General features: G+C 36.4%; 1 protein-coding gene across 1 annotated transcript in view; it reads right to left on the bottom strand.

The window, feature by feature from the left end:
* Positions 1–16,163, bottom strand: part of Asxl3 (ASXL transcriptional regulator 3) — a 179,784-nt gene that overhangs the window by 139,656 nt on the left and 23,965 nt on the right. The window contains exon 2 of the mRNA XM_046428402.2: positions 7,401–7,483. Within this exon, the coding sequence (XP_046284358.1) occupies positions 7,401–7,483 (83 nt within the window). The remainder of the gene's footprint in view (positions 1–7,400; positions 7,484–16,163) is intronic.

Below are 16,163 nucleotides of genomic sequence, written 5' to 3'. Positions count from 1 at the left end.
TTGATATGGTGGCATATACAAACTAAGACAATCACTATTAATATGACTTTGATGTGAAGAATCCTGTTTCAAACTTATTATATCACTGTGAAGCACTGCGTGTGAAAAGTATATTAGACCCACTCACTCAGCAATTCAATCTTATATCAAAAATGTGATAACTATCAAAAGTATATGGGAGTAAACACACAAACACACACACACACACACACACACACACACAACTCAATTCATAAATGCCTTGTGGGCTCTACTTCTATTTTTCAAACCATTAAAGAAATAATGGGGGGGGGGCTGGGGATGTGGCTCAAGCGGTAGCGCGCTCGCCTGGCATGCGTGCGGCCCGGGTTCGATCCTCAGCACCACATACAAACAAGGATGTTGTGTCTGTCAATAACTAAAAAATAAATAAATGTTAAAATATTAAAAAAAAGAAATAATGGGGGAAATTTCACAATGAAAGACAAGTCATCAACTGTGGCTGCAATGTCAGATATTTGACTTTGAAGGCTCTTACAGCTGCCCAAGTCCAAGTTGATTAGGGTTGTACTAAAGATCTGGAACCTGATCTTGTAGGATAATGTTTCACATAATTACTTTTAACTTAGGAACTGCTTTCACAGTAAAATATAACAGTACTCCCCTCAAGAATTATTTCAATTACTTTTGTCACTATATAAAAAAGTAATTTTAAGTTTAACAAAAACTTAATTTATGAGATTACAAAATTATTTTTAAACAATTAGTAATATTCATATATGACTATGTATTTAATCAATACTAGATTAAATAGTTTTTCACTATACATTTAAGTTGAAAATTATTTACAGAAAACATACAATGCCAACAAATATTTTTAAAGATTTATTTTGGGAAAAGTCAAATATATATAAAAATGATCAGATTAGAAATTCAAAATTTCACCTACATGTAAAGTACAACACATGCATTCATCATTCATATCATATATTATCAGAAATATCATAATTTATACAGAGACCAAAAAATAGGAAAAATACCATGCCTAATTTCATCTGATTAACCACAAACATACAATGTATAGTAGTTTTTGGTTCATAATTCACCAAGTGTGATACTGGTTCTAGAATATTATAGATTATCAGTAAGAAATGCTACAATAAATGATGTTATTTGTTTGAGAGTGAAAAAATAGATTTGAAAAGGGAAAACTAGGAGTATGGTCAACAGATAAGAAGACAGTGCAATAATACAGGTAAGAAATAATAAGTGCTTGAAGAATGGCAAAAAGCAGGATACAGAGAAAGAAATGTGTACCTGAGTAGTAGAACTGACACTATCCATGAACCAACTGGCCATAAGAGCTGGGAGAAGACTGTTAAGAATGACTCTAATGGAGATTTCTAATCTTACAGTGATGACAAGTAAAATTTTGCTATCAACCTCTAGAGGCTTGCTTAGACACATGGACACACACATAAATATATGCAAATTACCCTATGTTTCTGCTTAATAACGCCATTGTCTCATGCATCCCTCTCTCAGTAGCTGACTGTGCACACCATTTACACAATGAGAGAATTAGATGTTAACAAATGGCAGGGATGACACTGTGTGCTAACACTATAATTCTAAAATGCCCCAACACAAACAAACTAGACCACCATTTCAGTATGAAAGGAGGACTGCCAACATGGAGACTGGAGATAAGAATTGATTTTGCAATAGAAATTATTTGTGTCTCTCTCTTATCTCTAGACAAAACATTTCAGCAGCAAAAAAAAGGAATCATCTCCTATAGCACTAATTAGCAACATAAATCTCACCAGGAGCAATGCCAAAAGATTGCATTGTTTTTCACTATACATGGAAATAGAATTTCTGACGTTTTATTCCCCTAAAAAAAAAAATGCAACATCTTTAATAAACCATAGTACCAAATGGAGATCCCAATTACAGCACATCATCACAGAAAGAGCAAAACAGAAAACATAAAAATCCTTAAACTGGCGGGTAAAAACAAATTTATTATAAGAATTATCAGCAGGAACTTAAAAAAAAAAAACCTTCATACTAGAATAATTACAAAATCTTGAGTTGGTCAAGTGGATGTTCTCCACACTGCAAAATCTAAAATATGTCTATATTCTAGGTAACACTAAGTCCAATAAAGATTGTATATATAAGTTTTTCAATGTCCCTACTGTGATATGTGATTACAGGCTACTGCTCTGTAACCAGATGATGAACTCTAACAGATTTTTATGTAGGTAGGGCATCTGTAATATTGCAAAAATGTACCTCATAAATATTGCCTATCTTGAACCTTACAGATTTTTTTATTGCTTTCTATAGTTTGTGTATTTTCCTCCTTTGTTTTATAATCCTCATCTCATTAGAAACTGTGTATCTATTATCACTTAACATTACAGTTCATGCCACATTAGTAACAGGTATTTAAGTATGCCTAGTGCATAAAATCTAGCTCATACTGATTTTTTGCTCACACTAAGTAAATGAGGTAAGCCTTACTCCACAACCTGCAACCCCTAGATATGTGACAATAACTAAACACACATTTCTTTGGAAACATCTCTGTTCTTGTCAGGTCTTTTGGTCATAGCACTGAAAAAACTGACTAAAACAGGGGAGGAAAAGTTTACTTGGGGGCTCACAATTTCAGAGGTCTCAGTCCAAAGACAGCTGGTTCCATTCCTTGTGGATCTAAGTGGAGATCATGCTTAAAGAGTGTGGTGGAGGAAAGCAGCTGGCTGGCAACATGGCCCAGGGAAACAGAGAAAGAGTCTGCCCCACCAGGACAAAATAAACCCCAAAGGCAGGCCTTCAGGGACCCACCTCCTCCAGCCACACCCTACCTGCCTACAGTTATCACCCAGTTAATCCCTATCAGGAGATTATTCACTGATTGGGTTAAGATTCTTATATCCCAATAATTTCTCTTCTAAACTTCCTTGCATTGTCTCACACATGAACTTTTGGGGGACTCCTCACATCCAAACCATAACAATCTCTTTAAATATTACATGAGACAGAGCAGAGAAAAACATCCCCAGGCATCAAAAATGCCTCAGTTCCTCTTCATAAATAAATGACAACTTCTGAATAAGTAAATCAAATACAGAAAAGCAGCACTGAGATAACCCTCCACCCCCATCACCCAAAGCATGCTAACTGAAGTTACTCTTCTTTTTCGACATAAATATTGTTCCTGACTGCAGACAAGAATATATTCTGCAACAGCAGCCTAACTCCCTGAGGAAGTGGGAATGTTTAGCTAAGGGGTCCACAAGAATATCAAATATCCATTGGCAAAAGCAGCAGACTGCAATATGCACGTAATCTCCTCTCTCCAAGCAGCACAGCTACTTGATGGATTATAAGATTCTGATCATCTGAAAAGCATTCCAAACAACTGTGACTGATCAATTGCTGACAACCGATACACATAAAGGAACAGAAGCCTGAAAATCTCATAACCAGTAAAGCAAAAGCATAGGTGGATCAGATGTTTTATAATATAAAATTATACTGATAAATTCCTCTATCCCTTTATGTAAAGATGAAGTAAACTTTACCAAATATATTTTCACTAAAAAGAGAACTGGGTCTAGAAAAAATCATGCTATGACCATGCCATTAATCTTTTTCATTAAAACCACATCTAACAATTTATTATATTCAGGTATCTTTTCAAACCCACATGAAAAATATTTATTCCATTCTGGCTTTTCCTAGTAGAATTTAATCATACATTACATATTTCATCAATAACATGAAAATGATACACAGAATATGATATAAAAGACTGTCCTCTTTTTATCATATCTAAATTTTAAAAAATGTGATTTAAAGTGTCACTTGAAAAGTTTGCATAAAATGTCAAGAATTTCATCTCAAAGTAACATCATATATACTGAACATATTCATCTATATATAGATTAGCTTTGCAAAATTACTAGCGTAGTTTTCTTTTTTTAAAATTCCAAGTTACAAATTTAAACTAGTGGCTCTTACAGTGTTTGAAAATAAGCAACAAAACAAGGACTTTACTTGTTCACAGATAATCTACTAGAGACTATCAGCATGCATATATTAAAAGAGATTCCCCAAAAGTTCAGTTTCCTTTTGATTTGAAGCTTTTAACTCTGAAAGCAGGCCAAAGTCATCACTAAATGCCAGCAATTTAACATCATGAGAAAGATAACTTGCTCATCAGCTATTTATTGAGTATCTGCAGAGTGCTAAGAGTGCTAGGGTGGCCTACTCTAAAGGACATAAAGAAAGACACACAAGGACAAAATTATAGCCCAGAAGGTCAAAGCAAGAGAGACCTGTCTATCGAAGAGAATGAAGACCCCGGTAGCATTTGACACCAGCGGCCTTACAGGTTGGAATGATGATAGATAAACACCCTGTCTTCTCTTTCCTAGAAATACCCAATACAGTGGTGGACTATTTGGGTGAAGACTATCACCATTATCTGACATCCACAGAAACCAGAGGGGCTATGGTCACATCAGTAACTTCACAATCAATTCTCTGTATTTAATCAGGCATATCACCAATCTGCATTTCTTGAAAAAGCACATCATTAAATAAATACCTAGCATTAATCAGCCATGTTTGACCTTCTGATGATGGAATTTCTAAACTTTATTCAAGAAAAATACATACAGTTACACTTCATTTACTCAGCTACCTTAAATATTTGGAAAACATTTAAGAACGTAAAAAGTAGCAAAACAGTACATTAAGTAGGCAAAATAAATGTCAGCATCTGCTTCCTACAACTACATAGGACAGTCCCAAATGCACTCAAAATATGTTTATTTTATAGGTAAGTTTAATAAGCAAACTGTAACTAGAAAACCAGGGAAGAGTGAGCAGAGACACATGAGCCACTTATAACAGGTCACAAATGACAGGAGGGAGGAGTTAAGGAAAGTGACAAGAAATGAGAACACAAAATGCATAGTCTGAGGATACTTGATGCAGAACTGATTTTAAGGTGAGAACTTAAAAGAAAAGTGGTCTCTTACTTTTTTTTTTTTCCTTTCCTATTGAACTTGGGAACTGCTTGTAGGTACTACTTTAAATAACACAATACTGGTCCATCAATATTAGGAATAAGGGACATTTTTCCCCTTACAGGACACAATAATAATAATACACACAGTGGGTGGGAAGTACATTTACAGAAACATGAGTTTATGTTTATGAGTTTCCCACTTTAATGTTCTTTAATCTTTAAAGAAATTGTTTTGCCAGGTGTGGTCATGCATGCCTATAATCCCAGCTATGTGGCTGAGGCAGGAGCACCGTAAGTCAGCCTGGGCAACTTAGTAAGACTCCGTCTTGAAATAAAAAATAAATAGAACTGGGAATGTAGCTCAGTGGTAGAGCATCCCTGGGTTTGACCCATACACAGTACCACAAAAAATTAAAAGAAAAGTAGAAGAAAAAAAAGGAGCTGTTTTGTTTGGTGTTTGCTTGTTTCTGCTAACTATGTATACTTAAAACCCTTTCAAATACCATTCAGGGAGGAACAGCATTTTGAAAAACATGAAATAGTGCTGTTATGATAATAAGTGTAATTAAAATGCTGCCGAGAGCCAGTACAGGAATTTTAGATCTCACAGTTCGCAACAATAAATAGCAGCAGAGTCACTCCTGTGGAGAAGACTATCTTAATGAACAAATTTCAAACATCTGCTTATAAGAGATGCAGCTCGTGTCTGTGCTGGCAGATTCCTCTGGCACAGAGCTCACATTTGACAGGAGTGTATCTCCTTAGACATTTACTCCCTCTTTTCTTTTGGCTATGGCACATACATTTTCGGTGCTAAATGTCATAAATATTTTCAGGGTATTGACAGGTGGCCAGGAGAAAATTAACTTCCAGTTTTCCACATTTTGTTCCTTACCTCTTCACACCGACCCCAGGTTGAGAACAACATCTACTTCGACAGAGCTATTAGGCTCCTACAGCAACTAACTGTATCACTGCCACCACTGCCTGGGGGAGCTACTACTGCAAGCATGGGTGTGGTCACATCATCTCAGCCTGTTTCTTCAGAACAGGCATAAAAGTCTCCAAAACAGAGATGAAAATTTGTACATCAGTGTCCTATACCTGATGGGTCTAACTTGCAAAAGATATGTTTTAAACAGCTAGAGATTGATGCTACCCACACTTTAAAGTTACAAGAGTTATATAGGTGCTCAGGAAGATATTCATTTCTCTTAGCAGTTCTATTTCCATATTGATCGAAACATTTCACCAAATTACAACCACTGCCACTATGATGTTGCTAGTCAGCGACAGACAACTCAGGCAAAATAATGTACTTGATAAATGTGGCCAATGGCCTACACTTGATATTATTATAGTCATTCCCTTCTATAACAAATCTCCTTTTGTGTGTGTGTTTTTAAGCAATATATACACAGCCCTACCCTGCTGGTTAAGGCCCAAACTATGAAATTAATACACAAATAAAAACAAAAGACCATTGGAAGTAAACAAATTGTGGTATATCCATACAATGTAATATTATTTGGCAACAAAAAAGAATGATGTTCTGATTTTGCTAAAACATGGATCAATGCTGAAAACACGTTAAGCGTCAAAATTCGAAAACCTACATTTATATGAATTCTATTTAGATAAAATGTCCAGAATAGCAAATCCATACAGACAGTAAAGAGTAGCGGATACCAGAAGCAAGGGAAATGGGGAATGGGAAGCAGCTTCTAACAGGTACAGAGTTTCATTTTAGGGTGATGAAATGTTCTAAAGTTAGACAGCAGTGATATTGCAAAACTCTGTGAATATAATATGAACCACTGAAATGTACATTTTAAAAGGGCACATTTTGTAGTCTGTGAATTCAATCTCAATAAAGCTGTTATTTTTTTAAAGGCTCAACAGATGATAAAGGACACTACAAGTAGAGTTCTTCGCTATAGGAAGACTAAATTCCCAGCCACACTTATTGGCACTTGAATTTTATCAGTGTCAGCTCATCTTTATATCCTGGATCTATCTACTAAGCCTGTAAAAGTTTCACTTTCACTGCTTAATTTTAGAAACACAATCTCCACTTAACAAAAAAAGAGAAACAGGAATAACTGCAGTCAGGGGCTAAATCCCACAGTGCTTCTCTTTGTTAACAAAGTACATTCTATATGAACCCATCTAATGTAATTTATTAACAGGCAGTTCCAAGGAAATCTTAGGTCATCCAAATATTCTGCAATCACAGAAAAAAAAAAAAACTGCAGGTAGTACTTAATTCACCATCAGCTACAATGTCAAAATCTAGGTATGCCTATTTTACACAACTAGTGACAATTATTAGTCAATGAAAAAGGAAAATGTTTTAAATGTGAATACTCACCTTGTTTCTTTTAACCCTTCCTTCTGAATGACTTCCAATATCTGCTTTGCTGTCATTGGTGAGTTGGGATGTTTTTCTAGTGCCTAAAAAATAAAAATAAACATAAAATTTCTAGATTATTATATGGAAATATAAAAAATGAAAACATAGGTAAATCATGCAATTTTTATTTAAAGTTTTAAGGGGGAAGGGGCTTTTATGTGAATGTTATGTTCCCATCACACAGCTCAGGTGTCCAAATTTTTTTTATGAACTTTTAAAATGGCAATTTCTGCAACATATAGGGGGGCTGTTCTTGAAAAAATGTCACAAAGGCATACACACCAAAAAAGAAAAAAAAATGAAACCTAAAGAAACAAGTCAATAAATGTATGTAATTTCCTTTATGTGAAAAATTGCTAATATTTCATGGTTAAAGTCATGTCTCCAGGCTATTAAAATGTTTCCTAAGTTCCCAGGACCTTGGAAACATGGAGCCTGAATGCTACCAGTAGCAGAGAACAGAATGCTGGTCACAAACGTCATCATGGGATTCATATTTTGATCAATCTTGTTTATATTTTTTAAAAAATGAGAAAGAAGATAAAAACCTTCATGGCTAAAATGTTGAAATGAGCATATAGGAGCCAAAGTCACTCAGTGCTATGTGTTTTCCAGTTCAGCTCAGTTTCCTTTCTTTTGCCTTTTCCAATTAATTTCAAGTAAATCCTTTCCTCTTTCCATTCAGCCCATCTCAGTTTCATGACCTCAGTCCCATTTTCTTTCCTCTTCTGCCCTACTTATTCTTTTGGGAAGGGGTTTGCCTCAAACAAAGGGCATAGAAATACATGAAACATAGCTCATTATTTTCACAGGCATTAGACCATCAGCCCTAGTAATCAGGTTCCCTTACTGATCCAGGGACTCAACTCCATGCAGTGGAAGTGGTAAGTAGCTCACCCATGTGGACCCCAGGGACCATACATGGGCACAAGAACCAAGTCTACACAAATCTTCACAATGACCTATTTCAAGGGTAGATGACACCAAACTATGTTACACTGGAGCATCATGCACAAATCATGGCCCCGTGCAACTTAAAGATACTACAGTTCTCATTTATAATTATTTACTAGAAGGATCACAGTTATTAAGAACTAACAGGGTCAACCTAAAAGGCTTCCCAGTCCATTCAAAACAGCTCTGTGATCTCTTTGACTGTCATTGGCCAAATTTCAACTAGTTTACTAGCAAAGGCTCTGTCCATGGAGGTCCCCAAACTCCAAAAGTCACACACAGCCTGCCCCGCTTCATGTTCAGGTTGCTTCCCCTGTCCTCCCTCTCCAGTTCCCAGGCGATTCCCCCCCCCCTTGCCCAACCTTACTCATTCCTTTACTCATTGCTGGTAAGTGCTTTACAGGATGCAGACATATGAGCCACACTAGAAAGAGAGCGTGGCAACTGGTATGTCCACAGGAAAGAAGGAAAACGGTCCTCCCCGAGGAGGACACGGAGAGGAGGTGCACTGAAAACTGGGAAAGGAGATAAAAGAAACAGGCATCAGGAAGAGGACTGAAGGATAAAAATCTTGGAAAAAAGGCAATAAGGAAACTGCATAATAAGGCTGAAAAGGGGAAAAGATTTTATCACATAGAAAGGGAGAAATAAATAGACATGGAAACAAAAAAAAAAAAAGCTGACAGAATTTTCAAAAAAAAAAAGAGGAATTGTAAGAAGAACAGTGCATAATTATGAATCACTGAAAGGAGATGCTGTGGTCACAGGTACTACATATAGGGTGGGCATCACCCCAGTGAGAGGCAATGCTGGGAACACGGATGGTCTCTCATAAAAGATATGGATAGAAGGTCAGTAGACACAGACACACACCAAGCAAGGATGAGGGGAACCGAGGGGAGAGGAACAGGATGGTGGAAAGAAGGGGAAGAAGGGAGAAGGGGAAGAAGGAGGAAAATTGAGCTGAACTGGGAATGTCTAAAGGCAAAATGATTCAGTCTAGAAAGGGCCAAAGAAGAAACTCCAGTGTACTGGACAATATTTTAACAGAAATTTGGGTGCACTTGAAAGTGGGGTTACTCACTGTGGAGGATTCCCTGTTTCTCTTCCTGAGTACAGGCCCCTCAGCACACCTGGGCAGCTCCTCCCAGCAATTGAGAGAATTTGGATAGCCCTGTCCCCTTCTCTATGACATCACATCCTACTCTATAAAGGAAGTAAAAGTGCCAAGAATTACATCATGAAGTGGAAGAGAGGCAGGAAGGAAATGATGAAGCCACACAGACACCAGAAGCCACCCTCAGTTCCTGCAAGACAGAGAAAGAAGACAGAGGAGGACATGTTCCTGGGTGTGAGCAAGCTGTACTGAGCTCTAGCTGTGTACACATGAAGGGAACAAAAGAAATTACCTTCACAGAACAAAACATTGATACCATCAAAATAATGTGACACACAGCAAAGACATGAACAGACTCCCAAGCAGTCATACTCTAAAACACTGAAGTGAGGAAAAGCCCCAGTCAAGTATAAGAGCATCCTAAGCTCTCAGGTGCAAATACTAGATTGAGTACCACCCACTGTACCAGTAAACCTGTAGCTATGGGGTACACCTTGGCCTTCTTTTTCACGTGTTTTAGATATTTTATCTATATGTGCAAAGTTTTCTATATTTATGCAAGCAAGTCCATTGGTCTTTTCCACTGGCTTCTACTGTTTAAATGCATAGAAATTACTTTTACCCACTGAGCATGCAAATATCTGCAAATGTTTCTCTCAAACATTTTTTTAAATATTTATTTTTTAGGTGTAGATGGACACAACACAATGCCTTTATTTTTATGTGGTGCTGAGGATCGAACCTGAGTCCCGCCCGTGCTAAGTGAGCGCTCTACCGCTGAGCCACAATACCAGCCCCATCAAACATTTTTATATACTTTTTAATTCTTCTGAAATTTACATTTTATGCAAAGGTGAATACGAACGTAAACCCCCATTTCCTATTAAAAGCCACATTTCCCCAAGGTATGTGTTCCACTGGCAAGTGAAGCATCCTCTGCCCTATATAAATACCAGGATGATGAAAAGCTTTCAAAATATGAAATCTACATATAAATGTGGGGACCCAATATATAAAACATACAAACAGAGCTGTTCTTGCTGAGCTGGATATGAGAAAGGTACAAGTCCCCATACTTATGGCCAAAGGTGCATCTGGGAATCCTGAGGGTCTCAAAACTGCAAAGCACTGTCCTGGTGGCTTATGCAAGGATCCCTCTGGGTCTCTCTGATCTTTCAGATAATCACTGTCAGGACTCTGATTAAACTGTTGTAACTGATATCACACTAGAGTGCGCTGCGCTCTGAACAGGATGATGCTCTTATTATTCCTTATTATTTTTTCTTTAAAAAAATTATTTTTAATCCATTGGGATTTTTTTCTTAGTTGTAATTGGACACAGTACCTTTATATCACTTATTTATTTTTTTAATTTAATTTTTTTATTTATATATGACAGCGAATGCATACAATTCTTATTACACATACAGAGCACAATTTTTCATATCTCTGGTTGTATACACAGTATATTCATACCAATTCGTGTCTTCATACATGTACTTTAGATAATAATGATCATCACATTCCACCATCATTGCTAATCCCATGCCCCCTCCCTTCCCCTCCCACCCCTCTGCCCTATCTAGAGTTCGTCTTTGCCTCTCATGCTCCCACTCCCTATCCCACTATAAATCAGCCTCCTTATACCAAAGAAAACATTCAGTATTTGTTTTGGGGGGATTAGCTAAACATCACTTAGCATTATCTTCTCTAACTCCATCCATTTACCTGCAAATGCCATGATTTTATTCTCTTTTATTGCTGAGTAATATTTATTAGAAACTTCCAACACAGTATTTCATTTAAATTTAATTTTAAAATCCATAATAACCACCTTATTGTTTTGTATTTTCAGTTGCAACCATGAATAAGCTTTTTTAATATAATATTTTCACATTTTACTGCAAATGCATACAAAAGCCATAGAACTGATAATTATTATCTATATGAAACAGTTAATTGAATTCTTAATAGTTCTAATTGTACCAAAGAATTGGAATTTTTTAACAAATGATATGAATTGTATCTTCTTTCTAGTATCTGTTTTGTTTCTCTTTCCTACATACTTTGGCTGAAAATTTATCTTTTGTAACTCATTTCAAAAAACTTGCTAAAAATTTGAGCTAACTTATCATTTGCTTCCTCAAAAACAGGCCCCTAAAGCTGCAGCATTTTGCTAAGGATAAGCTGCAGCCAGAATTATTAGAATAAGCACTGCCAAGAGAAGAGTGTAATTAGAAAACACTGGGCAGACACATCACTGTCTCTTCACAAATTAGTCTATACCAGTGATCAATCTTTACATGAAATGCCCTTTCTTTCTTTGTACAGTGACTACTCTCCTGTGGGAGAGCCATATCTGTGATTCTTGTTCATTCTCACTCTCCAGGAGTTACCTTGCAACTCTCAAATCCTTTCAGTTATTACCTACTTTCTTTCTACAGCATTGCTCCTGTAGGAAAAGTTTCAAATTCAACACTGGTCTCCAAAAATGGGAACTCCCCTATGGCCAGGGACACAAAGGATACATATCATCAGCTACCTTCCTAGAGACGGGTCTTTTATTTTTTCCCAGGAAGTGAACAAATAAATGTGCAGATACACCACTGGATTTCAGGTTTCTGACTTACTGTATCAGAGCCCATGTCAAAAACATCTAAATTCATGCAACTGAAGCAAGACAGACTCATCCCAGATATTTCCTCCCCCCATTATCCACAATCTTAGCTACAGGAAGGGCAGTGCTGGTATGCCAAATCATTTAGGGCACAGGCCATGTGAAGAATGTGTCTTTCTATGCATTAGGTTCACTCTCCTAAGTACTTTTCTGATTCAGGAACATTGGCTCAGACATTTTAAGGCTTACTCAAAAATTCCTTAGTGCCTTTCAAACAGAAAACTCACTTTAAGTGTCTATAAGACAAACACACTAGAACAGTATTCACATAAAGGTTAAAATTTTGGCCTTCTGGGCCCTAAATTAAAGTTTCAGAGAGTTTACTTATTTGATTGCAAAAAAAAAGAAAAAAACTCTGTACAATTTAAAAATCATTTTAGTGTTTACAATTGTAAAATGCTAAATGGATATCAATGACCAGGCTGTCACCCTTTTTCTAACTTACTGTGTTCTTCCCCTAATCCATAGTGGCAGTTCATTAAAGTGTTTAGATGTTTAAGGCCTGTGTCCTGGGTAAATGATTATGGGGTTATAACAACAATAAGCCATTATATAGCTCTCTACAATTGCAGAGTGCTTTCAAACAACATATAGTATTTCATTTGCTTTCCCACAACATATTATTTTATTTGATCCTCACAATGCCGTGAGATGCATAAAAAACAGTATCATTAACACTCTGTGTGATCAACAGAGTTGAACAAGGCCATAAAGCTAGTAAGTGGGTGAAGAGGACCTATCCACATGATGTTATTGATGATGGGAATGTTTAAATGTAATAAGAGCAGCTAATATTTTATTAGACAACTTTTATGTGAGAGGTCCTCATTAGGAGCTTCTCATTATTATAATAGACTCCAGAATTCCCACATGTAACATTTCCTATTTCTATTACTCTTGAAAAATCTCAAAGGTCCATGTCATTTTGATGAAACATGAATTTGGATCACTGGTAGTCTTCAGATAAAAAAATAAATCACATAAAAAGTTATAGCACCTTGCCAGCTGCCTGGTATTTACAGTTCATTTAGGTTTTCCTCCACTGACAGTGTATGTGGTTACTAATTAAGGAGTTAAAGATGATACTTCCAATTTTCCATTTGAGTTTAATGCATTTTATGAAAAAATGTATGCTATAAAAGTATTCATGTTTATGTGACTTGGCAGGGAAAATAGCATTAGGATAGCCCAGAGAATCAGCCCTACTACACCCAAAAATGAACCCTCTGAGAAGGTAATATGCCGCAAGATGGTACAGCTAGTAAGTGACAGAACTAGCCCATTCTGCTCTTTTTAACAAGTTAAACTTCTCCTCATCATGAGCACAGGGCTTTTACAGAAATGGAGATCCTCTAATCAAGATATTATACATAGGATCTATTTCAAAACCCCACTACAACAATTTCACTCTTAAGAACAATCAGACATTTTCTTGAATTCTCAGATAATGGTTTAAACTATATGTTCCCTCGATAGCACCTGTCAAAACTGTCATTAATTAGTATAACCTGTTTAATGATGTTCTTCCTGCTATACTGCAAACCTCATGAGACCAAGGGTCTTAGTTCTCATTTACATCTATATCCCCAGATTATAGCCCTACTAAATAGGCTCTAATAAATAAAGACCAAGGTAATTTGGTGGGATATACTGATTCATCCAATATTTGGAATTTTATAGAATACTGAAGGCACAATCAGGTGAACCAGGAGCCCCTACTCATTAACTGACTGATGTTAGATGTTTAACCTCCTTGAGTCTCAGTTTTTACATTCTGTCATTCACAAAAAACATTGTGAGGACTAAATGAGATAATGAATGTCAAGTACTTATTATTCCAATGAGTCAAATGACTACCTACAGTAGTTAGAGTTAATAAACATTAGCTAGCACTATCGTAAAAAATAAATAAATAAAGACCCTTTACTTAGTCTAGAAACAGATCTTGTCAAAACCCATAATAGAGCTATAAGAAAATGAAGGACATTAGAAGTGGTCGCTGAGATCTTCTGAGTAAACTACACCAGTTTGTACAAATCAGGTAGTCACATATTCCCATTCCTCATCTCCTGGCCAAGGCCAAACATATTCCACCATAGATTCACAGGAAAATCTGCACCACACAGTGCCCAATTTCATGGCACAGTTGACATTACTTGGGTACACAGAAAAATGGAAAGCAAGAGACACCCAGAGCTCACCCAATGTTCTAAAAAAGTAAAATAATAATTGTTACAATTATTAAGTCTTTTACCTGCATCAAATAAAAATTCTACTTCCCTTTTATTTCTACCGAGTAATCCTAATTTTTGCCTTTGGATATAACAATGAGTATTTAATATTAAATTATAAGCACTGTCCTTACATATAAGTTTAAAAGGCAACTGTTAAAAAAAGGTTTGTTACTCATGACATATTGTCCCATGTTTTTAACACTAGTAGGAGCCAAGTCTCCCTATTTTTCCAGGTTAATGGAGCTTGTTTCTTTCATCAGTCCTCAAGTAAAACGGTTTGCAACAATGCCATCAATATCACCCTTCTTTGAATATTCTTCAGTTTCCCAATTCACTTTTAAAACACAGCTTTGTCTTTGAGAATTATACTCATTACAATAAATTAGCCAAATACCAATGATAAATACTTTACAGTTTAATCAAAATACAATATCGTGTGACCCTTAAATCCCTTTTTATATCTCCTATGAGTACATTAATGTAACCTAATATAACGCTTTCTCTTTTTAGCAACCATCTCACACTGTCAGTCAATGAAAACTTTTGAATCTTTCAACATTTGCTTCTGAAATCACATCCACAATTCTGTGGTGCATTTTCCGAGCTTGCCAAACAGATTTTTGTTTGCACTTGTGTTTGTTTCAATCCATTTGTGCAGCCTCTAAAATCTTATTAGTCACAAGTATTTGATTATCCAAGGTCAATTCATCCAAGAAATCTCCCCCAGATTTCTACATGCCCAGAAAAAAGGCCTATTAAAAAAAAAAGGACACTGTTAACTTGAGTGAATTTTATCTTTAAGCTGCAGGCTATTTGTTCAAGCTTATAAAGTACTCTGTTGGCCAGTTGCTCACGTTCTGTTTTAATCAACTGTTTTTTTTTTTTTTTTTTTCCTGCTGGGACTAGAAGATCTGACTAGAACAATTTTAGGAGGAAAATTTTATTTGGAGGCTCACTGTTTCAGAGGTCTCAATCCTCAGGGCTCAAGGTAAGGCAGAAGCCTGTGGTAGAGGGAAGCAGCTCACAAGCTCACATGATGATCAGAAAGTAGAAAGAGAGAGACTTCCTGCTCCAGATACAAAATATATACCCCATAGCCATGTCCCCAATGAACCACTGCCTCCAGCCACACCCCATCTGCATCAGTTATCACTCGGTTAATCCCATCAGGGCTTAATTCAAGATTCGGGGGGCTGGGGTTGTGGTTCAGTGGTAAAGCACTTGCCTAGCATGTGTGAGGCACTGGGTTCAATTCTCAGCACCACATATAAATAAACAAAGGCCCATCGATGACTAATAAAATATTTTTTTTTAAAAAAAGAATAGATTAAGGCTATAACCCAATCATTTCTCCTCCAAACCTTCTTGCATTGTCTTGTACGTGAGTTTTAGGGGGACACCTCACATCCAAACCATAACAAGTTCCTTTTGTATTCTGTAATACCCACACCCTTGACTGGCAGGATTTTGATGTATGACTTCAAGTGATCCATGGCAGAGTCACACAAGGCAGTGGAAAACAAACTTGTGGCTACTAAAATCTTCCTGTAGACTGATACTGATTACTCAATCAATATTTTTTGCCTATAGGTGTTCAATCTGCTACAAATCCATTTACTAATTCTATCACTCAGATCATTATTGTCCATCACTTCTAAAAGAGTTTCAAGTAGACTAATGTCAAATAACTAGCTGAAGCATAGCTCTAATAGGCACATCTTACTGATGTATGAATCTGA

Source organism: Marmota monax, unplaced genomic scaffold (genome assembly GCF_021218885.2).
Source record: "Marmota monax isolate L192 unplaced genomic scaffold, Marmota_monax_Labrador192_F-V1.1 WCK01_AAM20220418_F8-fsc00031, whole genome shotgun sequence".
In the NCBI taxonomy this organism is placed as follows: domain Eukaryota; kingdom Metazoa; phylum Chordata; class Mammalia; order Rodentia; family Sciuridae; genus Marmota; species Marmota monax.
Note: the sequence above shows the minus strand (reverse complement) of the source record. Positions and strands in the feature narration are given on the sequence as shown.